Source organism: Corvus kubaryi, unplaced genomic scaffold (genome assembly GCF_017639235.1).
Source record: "Corvus kubaryi isolate FWS band 111438036 unplaced genomic scaffold, C.kubaryi_AGA036_p1.0 split3-37344, whole genome shotgun sequence".
NCBI lineage: Eukaryota > Metazoa > Chordata > Aves > Passeriformes > Corvidae > Corvus > Corvus kubaryi.
Genome location: NW_024582088.1, coordinates 877,711 through 886,741, shown reverse-complemented (window position 1 = coordinate 886,741; position 9,031 = coordinate 877,711). Strand labels below are relative to the sequence as shown.

The window sequence follows — 9,031 nt, the reverse complement described above, 5'->3', positions numbered from 1 at the left end:
GGGATTGAGCGGCGGCTCCGGGAAGAGACCGGCGGTGGTTCCGGGGCTGAGCGGCGGCTCCGGCAGCGCCCAGGGCTCCGGGCCATGGAGGAGCAGCAGCGCCGGGCGCTGCGGCGCGGGCGGGCCCGGCTGGTGGCAGCGCTGCGGGTGGAGCCGCTCTGGGACCCGCTGGAGCAGCGCGGGCTCTTCACCCGGCGCATGCTGGAGGAGCTGCAGGTGGGCCAGGGAGCGGGACACTGAGCACCGGGGGTGGCCCGGGGAGGGTCCGTGTTCCCTGAGAGCCGGGGACGGGCGTGGCGGGCGGGCTCCCGCATCCTCTGAACCCAGGTGACAGGCCTAAGGAAGCGTCCCATGTCCCCCGAGCCCTGGTGACAGGCCCCCATGTCCTCTTGGGCCCAAAGAGGGAACCCATATCCCCTGAGCCCCGGTGACGGGTCTGGGGGTGGCCTCCCAAGTCTTCTCACTCTGGTGACAGACGTAGGAGGGATTGTCCTGTGTCCTCTGAAGTCCAAGGGAGACCCCAGGTCCCCTCGCTGTCACGCTGGTGACAAGCTCATAGGAGAACTCCATGTCCCTTTAGCCCTGGTGACAGGCCCAAAGGGATGGCCCTGTGTCCCCTCACTCTGATGGCAAAGCCTGGGGTTGGTCCTTGTGCAGATAAGATGTTTGAGAACCCCCCACACTTGTCCCTTCTTGTCCCCAGCCCCAGGCAGTGCCAGGTGTAGGGCTTTCTGTTCATGTCCCTATCCCAATCTCGTGACACCCTTAAGGTGTTCCCGTTTCCCCCCCTGGTTACAGGTGCCAGGCCTGGGGGTGTTTTACCCCGTCTTACACACTGGTGACAGCCCAGGGGTGCCTGTTTGTCCCCAGGGTCCAGGCTGGGGGTGCTCGCTCTCCCCCTTTCCCTCTAGACCCTGCAGTGGGCTGGGTGTCCCAGTGGTGACTGTTGTTGTTGGAGGGAGGTCAGGGCTGGGGGTCTGGTGGCTGCTGAGGGTCTCTGTGACTCTTTCCACTGGGTTTTGCAGTTGTTTACCCCGTGTCCATGTCCTGGGTGCAGATCCCGCATTCCCCCGTTCAGATTGGTCAGAAGGGCTGCGCAGGCACTGCATGATCACTTGTTTTTCTGGGTTTTTCTCCTCTGCAGAGTGCTGGCAGCCGAGGAGAGCAAGCCCGACAGCTGATCATCGACCTGGAGACTCGAGGGAAGCAGGCTTTCCCTGCTTTCCTCTCCATCCTGAGGGACACCGGGCAGGGTGACCTCGCTGAGATGCTGATCCAGGAGTGCGAATCCCGGCCAGTGCTGCCGCAGCTGCCGGACCTGCGGCCCGTGGAGCTGGAGCTGCGGGAAGAAAAACAGCGTAAAAGTCAGTGTTGAGTGTGTGAGGTGTTTTTGGCAAACAGCACCATGGGGGGTGGCAGCTGTGGGCAAGAGTCTGGAAAGTCATGATTTTTATTATCCTGGTAGAAGTGACTGATGGGAGAATCATGGAATCCCAGAATGGTTTGGGTTGGAAGGGGCCTTAAAGCTCATCTAATTCCATCCCCTGCCATGGGCAGGGACACCTTCCACTATCCCAGGTTACTCCAAGCCCCGTCCAACCTGGCTTTAAACACCGCCAGGAATGGGGCCCCCTCAGCTTCTTGGGGCAGTCTGTATGTCCTGCTCTCCAGCAGTGGAAGCTTTTGAGCTCAGACTCATCCTCTGTGGTTTTGTCCCATGTCGTTACAGATGTGACCCCTCACGAACATTTGTCTATCTCAGTCCAAGCCGAGAGTGAAAGACCTCGAATACCTCCTGTGCCAGCCCGGGGTAAGCCACATTCCAGGCTCTTCTAGAGACACAGCATGCCAAAAGCTCATTTCCAGTTGACACTGAACTGTGCTGTAAATCAAATCTCTCCTGATGGGAGAGGGTGTTTTAAAGTCCTTGCAAGGAGTTCAAGAGACAAACTGAGGCCTTCCTGGAGTTTCAGTGCTGCCGGATAGTTATTTATTAACTCTTATCAGAGAAACAGAGCCACTAGCGTGACCCAGGCATAACGCAGAGCAGAGAATGCTGGAGAAAAGTCCCATTATCAAGATTTACACAGCCTTTTAAAGATAAGTTAACCAGTGGTTACTAGAAACGTATATTATTTTCACTTTCCTACCAATTATTCAGTAACATGGCCAGGAACTGCGGAATTTTTTGTCCAATCATCCCAAACAACTTTTACTGCAGAATATGGAGTAGTAGAAGAAGAAGAAGAAGGTTTGGAGAGCAACAACAATCCTCCATTTTGATGTTTTTTGCTCTTATCTATTTACTACAAAGAGAAGCCCAAAACCTCTAAATTTTCACCCTGTGACAATTTTACATAGTAGCCTATCACCTAATTCACACCACTGTATTTTCTAGTCTATCACCTAATTCACAACATTGTATTTTCTAGTTCCTGTCTGATCGCAGGCAGTTTTTTCCAAGGTTGGAGGTTAAAACAGTGTTGTTCAGGGGGTAAAAACCCTTAAAAACAGGCAGAGAAATATTCACGGCACTCTGGGTTCCTACACCAGTGTGGTGGGAAGGGGAAATTAATATGTGTTGGGAAAGATGTGAGCTCTAGGAGTGCGGTCTCATTGTGGAGTGTGGTGAGCTAAATCCTGTGTCTGTTGTGTGTTGTAGGTTCAGCTGTTGACAAGAGGAGCCGTGACCTGGTTAGTATTTGAGTAGGCTGAAAGTGTTCCCTACCAGGCAAAAGCTCTGTGCCTCACGGGTGACTCAAGAAAATATCTCTGGAAGAGCTGGTTCTCATTTTGTGTTAGCTGAGCAATTGCTCCGAGGCTGTAACAGGGCTGAGGTCTCGGGGTGGGTCAGTCATTAGCCAGATCCTCCTTAAGACTACTGCAGCAATACCACAAATTCTTGGCTTCTTGTGGTGAGGTTTAATGATGATGCCTAAAAAAAATTCCCAGAAATTTCAACTTGCTGTGGGAGATGCTACAGATAAAGCAGCAGCCAGTTTCTCACAAAGGTTTTCCCCAGTTTAGTGGGTTGTTTTTTGTTCCCGGCTGCTGATGAGAACATGTGTGTGGAGGATGGATGCTCCTACCCGTCCCTAAGTGTAGAGAAATGAAAAAGCTGTGAAATGAGCCACTTTAAGGACTCCCATTCCTCACTGGCATTGTATCCTGCTGGATTAGCCAGCAAGCACTTGGAATAAGAGGGAGTTTAATTGTGACGTGTCCCTGCCAGGTTTATGAGATGAAAACGGATCCCTGTGGACACTGCCTGATCCTCAATAACGTCAATTTCTCCAGAGACTCGGGTCTCTCGACCCGAGAAGGCTCCGACATCGACTGTGAGAAGCTGGAGAGGCGCTTCAAGGCCTTGCGCTTCACCGTCCTGACACGGCGGGATCTGAAAGCTCAGGTGAGGCTGGTTGTGTCCTACTGACACAAGGGATGAGAGGTGAGCCCCTGGAAACGATGGGAATGCTTTAGGGGATGTGTCTTGTGTTGGCAACACACCAAAACCACCCCCAGAGAAACGATGAACCACTTGCATCCTCTCATTTTATTGTTGTGCTGCAATTGCAGAAGGAGAGAGGACCTTGCACATTTTCACCCCTCTGCCTGAATGTTGAATCTGGGTTGTGATTTGTAGGGAATTGGTGAGGCTGTGTTTTTGGGATAGCTTGGACAGCTGTGTGATGTCTGTCTGTGCCATCCTTGGCTGTTACTGGAAGCATTGGGGGAACTTGATCATCTGAAAGTAAAACGTGGTTCTCTGCTCACCCACGAGCTCCCAGTCAGAAGCAGCGGATTTCAGCAGATAAATCATGTGGAAATGTGTTTTGGTTCATGGTGCTGTGTTGTAAGGAGTGCAGAGAGGTGAGAAATCTGTGTGATTAAAGCAGCCAGTGTTACATAAGGTCAGAGACACAGAAATACTGACCCTCTGCCATGGCTTTTGCCAGCTGTACTTGGGGCTCATGTTATCCTGTGGCAGAGATTGACCAGATCCTTCCACATGGCAGCACAATTAGAGCAGGGCCTGGCAGTAACCTGTAGCTGAGATATGGTTCAAAAAACTCTCGTTGCAATGTTTTCCACACAGGAAATTGTTTTGGAGCTGCAGAAGCTGTCACGGCAGGACCACAGTGCTTTGGACTGCTGCATCGTGGTCATCCTTTCCCATGGCTGTCAGGTGGGTTTGTCCCATCTCTCCCTTTGTTCCTTAGGTGTGGGAAGGGCTTGATTCCCTGTCCTGTGGTCTCACACTGGGTGAGAGGGAAGTGGTCTGTCAAAACCTTGTTCTGCCATCACAGTGCATTTCAAAGAGTTACATCCTTATTCTGGATTAAAGAAAACAGGAGCCTCTCTGGTGTAGTCTGATCCAGTGGTGCCAGTGGACAAGTGTTTCCCATTTTCAAAGTTGGGGCTAATAATTTGAACTGAAGGGAGGACACTCAGCCTCATGCTATGGTCATCCAGTCCTTCCTGTTCTCCAGCTCTGACAGTGAGATGCTATTAGCACCAAAGCTTGTTTATTCCAAGTCAGTTCTTGAAGGATGAGGAGAGGCATTCTTAGGAAAATGGTGTATGGTATGTGCCCATTGTCCCAGAGGATGAAGAACTGCTTTGCTGGAGGAAGTGGGATATGAGTTGGATATAGAAGTTGGATTGCTGGGTTTTAGTGCATTTCAAATGACTCCTGGGTGTCCCCTCACCCTGACTTGGCCACAGGGATTCCCACAAATGCCAGGATTTGTTCTGGTACCTTTAGGCCATGAAGCACCTGATGGGAAAGGGGCTCCCTCGGAACTGGCCTTGCCTTCCGTGTCACTAGGTCCTGCATTTTCCTCTTGCAGACGAGCCATATTCAGTTTCCCGGAGGCATTTACGGAACGGATGGAAAACCCATTCCCATAGAAAAGATTGTGAACTATTTCAATGGGTCCAATTCCCCGAGTTTGAGAGGAAAACCCAAACTGTTCTTCATCCAGGCCTGTGGTGGAGGTGAATCTTTGTGTTGGCTCTGGTAGCGTTGGGCTGCGGAGATGTGGTCAGGCTGTGGCTTTGGCTCCCTTTCTGTTTGTCACCTGCCCCTCTCTCCAGCTGCCTTCTCACTCCAGCTGCCTCTTCTCTTCCCACGTGCTGAGAGGCTGCTCCAGCTCTTCTCACGGAATGAGGAATTTTGTATAAACCGCCAATGACTTCGACTCAACCAGTGCAGCCGAACAGCCAAAGAGCCTTATTTTGTTCTAGGGCCTTTGTCCTTTTCTTTCCCCCTCTCTTCTTAACGTTGGATGTACAGCCGTGAATCGCTTAGGTGGGATGAACGTCAGGAGCTGTCTTGTTGCTGCTTTTTTCAGAACAAAGAGATCAAGGCTTTGTAGTGGATTGTGATTCGCCTGAAGAGGAAGCTCCTGGGGGTTCTTTGGAATCGGACGCGACCCCGTTTCGGGTGCCATCGGATAACGTGGATGAGCCCGATGCCATCGCCTGTTTGCCCACACCCAGCGACATCTTGGTTTCCTACTCAACTTTTCCAGGTGAAGCAGCCTGTGCAAATCCTTTGCTGGGCATGGGGGAATTAGCAAAACAGTTGGAGCTTTGTGGCCAAAATCTGGGGCGCTTCAGGACAACATGGCTCTGTTGGAGCAGCAGGAACTCGTTGGGATGAGAACAGCAGGTGGGTTTTGGCATAACATTCTCCTTCTTTCTCTGAAGGTTTTGTCTCCTGGAGGGAGAAGTCGAGTGGCTCGTGGTATGTGGAAATGCTGGACAGTGTGCTGGAGCAATATGCCCATTCAGAAGATCTGCTGGGCATGTTAGTGAGGGTAAATGTTCTTTTTTTTCCTGCTTTTTGTGGATGAAGGGAATAGTCAGGGGTGTGATCAGTTGGAGCATGGAGGCCTACACTCAAAAAAGGAGTGAGGATATTGAGCGTTGAGTTTAGGGACGGGCTAATTGGAGGTCCTGCAGAGAGGTTTAATTACAGAGAAAGTATCTGGCCTCAATCTGCCAAAAATCACTGGAGGTTCCTCCAGCGAGGAGTAGTCCTGGCAATACAGGCTTTAATCCCTCTGAGGAAATTGCTAAAAAATGTCATGGCTTATCCTATCCAAGCTGATGGGGTTTGGGTGCTGCTGTAAGCTTGTCCTGGGAGTGGAGGAGAACAATGCACAGGGCTATGGAACGAGTCTGGCTGATCAATGTCTTCCTTTGTGTGCCTTGTTGACTCGATATTGCCAAAGCTGGGTACAAGTGTAGGTGCCCCAGACACTTACTCTGTTCTCCATGGATAGGAGAAAAGTCCAATATGAAGGGAGAGAGGACTTACAGAATCACCTTGTTGTTGTTTTCCGGTCATTGTGGTGCTTCTTTGGCCACCTTGGCATGGCAGCTGTTGATTTCAAGGGGTGGGGAGAGCACCCTGTTCCTCAGCCTCTCTCCTGTTCCCAGGTGGCAGGTGCTGTCTCTGCCAAGGGGAGGTACAAGCAGATGCCGGGATGTTTCAATTTCCTCCGTAAAAAATTCTTCTTCACATGCGACTGACACGTGGGCTCCGAGCCCTCTGCCAAGCGCTGGAGATGTTCCTGTGGCTGAATGAAATCTGTGCCCACCGCCACCCGGTGTCAGTGCTCCCCGTGGATTTTGTCTGTGTGTCCAGATGTTTGTCTGGAGAAACGTGATCTGCGAGCGCTGTCTTTGCCGTGGAGTAGAGATGAGATGGAGGTTGTGCTGTGCTGATGGGAAATGTTGTGGATGGAGCGGGAAGTCCCTTTCCTGGAGAGCAGAGCCAGAGGAGAGCACTTCTGCCTTATCCTGACATGGCCACACTTGGCCTCAGAGTGTTTTTCTTTGCTGATCATGATGTTTGTGTCCTGTGCTTCCCGGGTAACTGATTGATGGTATCTGATGTTCAAGTGAAATGGGATGAGTTTTGTAGTCAGTGTTTCTAATAAATGCAATTAAAAAGCAAATCTTTAGCTGTATTCCCTTGTCTGTTGCATCTCCTCATTGCCATTTCAGTGCCTCCTGAAGGCTCCTCTGAAGTGGGAAGAGTAGGAACCTTCACTCGTGTCTGCTGTTACTGGGTCATTTCTAATGTGGCTGTGCCCGCCTATGGAGTTCCAGCAGGAAACTGATGAGGATTCATTGGAATATCAGAGCTGAGGTAAAGTACTTGAGGAGCTGCTGCAGTGATGGCCGTGGGTCAGAAATCCAGCATCTCTGTTGGATTTTGAGGAGGGAAAGCATCCTTGGAGCCACCCTTGGGAGGTGCAGAGGCCTTAGGGTAGGTCTGTGCTGAGGGGTGCTTGGGGATTTCCAGGGAACCTGGGAATATCCAGTCTGCTTCTGCAGTCACTGAGTATTTCCATGCTCCTTTGGGAGCATTTCAGGTGGTTTGAGGGTGCTGCAGGAGGGAGCCAGGGCTGCCTGGAGCACCATAAGGAGGCTCCAGCTGGAGCTGGGGTGTGGCTGTGATGGCCTTGCCTGTGCTCAGGGGTTTGTGAGAGCTCATGGTTGTCTCCTTCCCCATTCCCCTTCCCCATTCCCTGTGGGGTGGAGTTCTGGGTTGCCCTGTCCTGTCTTGGCCAGTTTTGTACAGAGCACCTGGATGTGCAGGTGATCCTAGGGCTGATCCCACCTCCTCTGGATCTGTTCTCCTTTGGGAAAGGTGACCCTGCACTTTTCCCCTTGCTTATTTCCCCAGTTCTCTCACTAAGGGAGCATTGGGACCGGGGTGTTCCATGGGCACCCTGGCTGGGGTGGGGGTGACTTTGTGCAGAGATGGCTCTGCCTTGTCCCTTTCCTTCTTTCCATGATGTGGACTACAGTGGCTGCTCCTTTCCCAGGGCATCCCTGGCAGAGGTGAGAGCAGAGTGGGAGCACTCTGGCAGCACAGGTGGTGGAGGGAATGTGGTGGGGCTGCAGGATGACCCCCCAGGACCAACCCAGTTCCCTCAAGACCCCCACTGTAAATCTGCTGCCGTCAAGTAGCCCAGTACCAGCAAGATCCCCTGATCCATCCCAGGGCCAGCCAAGACACCTAAAACCTCCTGGGGTCAGCCAGAGGCCCTATAGCTCCCTCCCCCAAGTTCCCTAGAGCCCCCCAGGACCACCAGGCTGGATTCCAGCCACTCTCCCATCAAACCACCAACCAAGCCTTGAACCCTTTGGTTTGGCGATGGCCATGGCTCTTCTCCCAGCTGGGAGCACCTTGTGGGATCTCTGCCCACCTCGGGCTCCCCAGGACCCTGCCCAGCCTCACTGCACGATGTGGGGGCTCTCCCCAGCACACAGGCAGAAGCCCAGGACCACAAGAACACAGCCCCCTGTTTCTGCTCCACGGCATCCCCCTGAAAGAACACATGAGACCAGCTCAGCACTATTGCCTTTATCACACTCAATACTTGTGCTCCGTGCTGTGTCCTCAGTTCGCGCTCATTTTCTGCCAAAGACAAGACACGAGAGGCTCATGGTGAGACCCCTGGCAGGGCAGAGGCAGCGTGGCCAACCCCCTGCATGGGGGCAGAGGAAGGGGCACCCACCTCGTTGATCCAGTCGATGTAGGCGGACACCCGGGTGAAGACCGTCGGTTTCCTGATCATGTTGCAGCTCAGGCCGGAGCCGAAGCTGACGATGCCCTCCACCTCCCAGATGCCATCGTCGCGCTGGCAGTTCAGGGGGCCACCGGAATCGCCCTGCGTGGAGAGACAGTTTGAGCCATTGTTTCTGGGCACTTCGTCGACAACCCCACATCCCACCCAGCACCCGCCACGCCAGCTCCATCCCTCCCCTCCGTCTTCCCCTGGGACCTGTGGCCCTGCACTGCTCCAGCACCGCTGTCAACCCCACCCTGGGCGGGGGGCAGGTACCACGCCGCAGTGGTGACACTCACGTTGCATCCAGAGACGACGCCGTCACCGCCAGCGCACACCATGGTGGTGTGCACAAGACTGCCCCACCAGTCCCACTTGGAGCAGGTCTCGTGATCCACCACGGGCAGCAGAGCCTGCTGCAGGACGTCAGCCAGGGGCCC

General features: G+C 53.1%; 2 protein-coding genes across 5 annotated transcripts in view; one reads left to right on the top strand and one right to left on the bottom strand.

The window, feature by feature from the left end:
• CASP9 (caspase 9) overlaps positions 1–8,578 on the top strand; it is an 8,895-nt gene extending 317 nt beyond the window's left edge. The window contains exons 1-11 of one of the 4 annotated variants that reach the window (XR_006014025.1): positions 1–216; positions 1,145–1,364; positions 1,730–1,810; positions 2,663–2,694; positions 3,233–3,409; positions 4,097–4,186; positions 4,851–4,998; positions 5,355–5,534; positions 5,713–5,822; positions 7,018–7,162; positions 8,427–8,578. The exon at positions 1–216 is cut by the window's left edge and continues 317 nt beyond it. Coding sequence is in view for 3 of the 4 variants with exons in the window: in XM_042015868.1 (XP_041871802.1) it covers positions 85–216; positions 1,145–1,364; positions 1,730–1,810; positions 2,663–2,694; positions 3,233–3,409; positions 4,097–4,186; positions 4,851–4,998; positions 5,355–5,534; positions 5,713–5,822; positions 6,448–6,540 (1,263 nt within the window). In the remaining variant the exon portion in view is untranslated. Of the gene's footprint in view, positions 217–1,144; positions 1,365–1,729; positions 1,811–2,662; positions 2,695–3,232; positions 3,410–4,096; positions 4,187–4,850; positions 4,999–5,354; positions 5,535–5,712; positions 5,823–6,447; positions 6,981–7,017 lie in introns of those variants that run through there. The other 3 variants (XM_042015867.1, XM_042015866.1, XM_042015868.1) reach the window with 3 other exon arrangements.
• Positions 8,466–9,031, bottom strand: LOC121658693 (chymotrypsin-C-like; the record flags this gene model as incomplete). The annotated part of the gene is made up of 2 exons (XM_042015864.1): positions 8,466–8,693; positions 8,891–9,031. Coding segments are annotated over 2 exons (369 nt in total), but the record flags the coding sequence as incomplete, so codon positions are not given.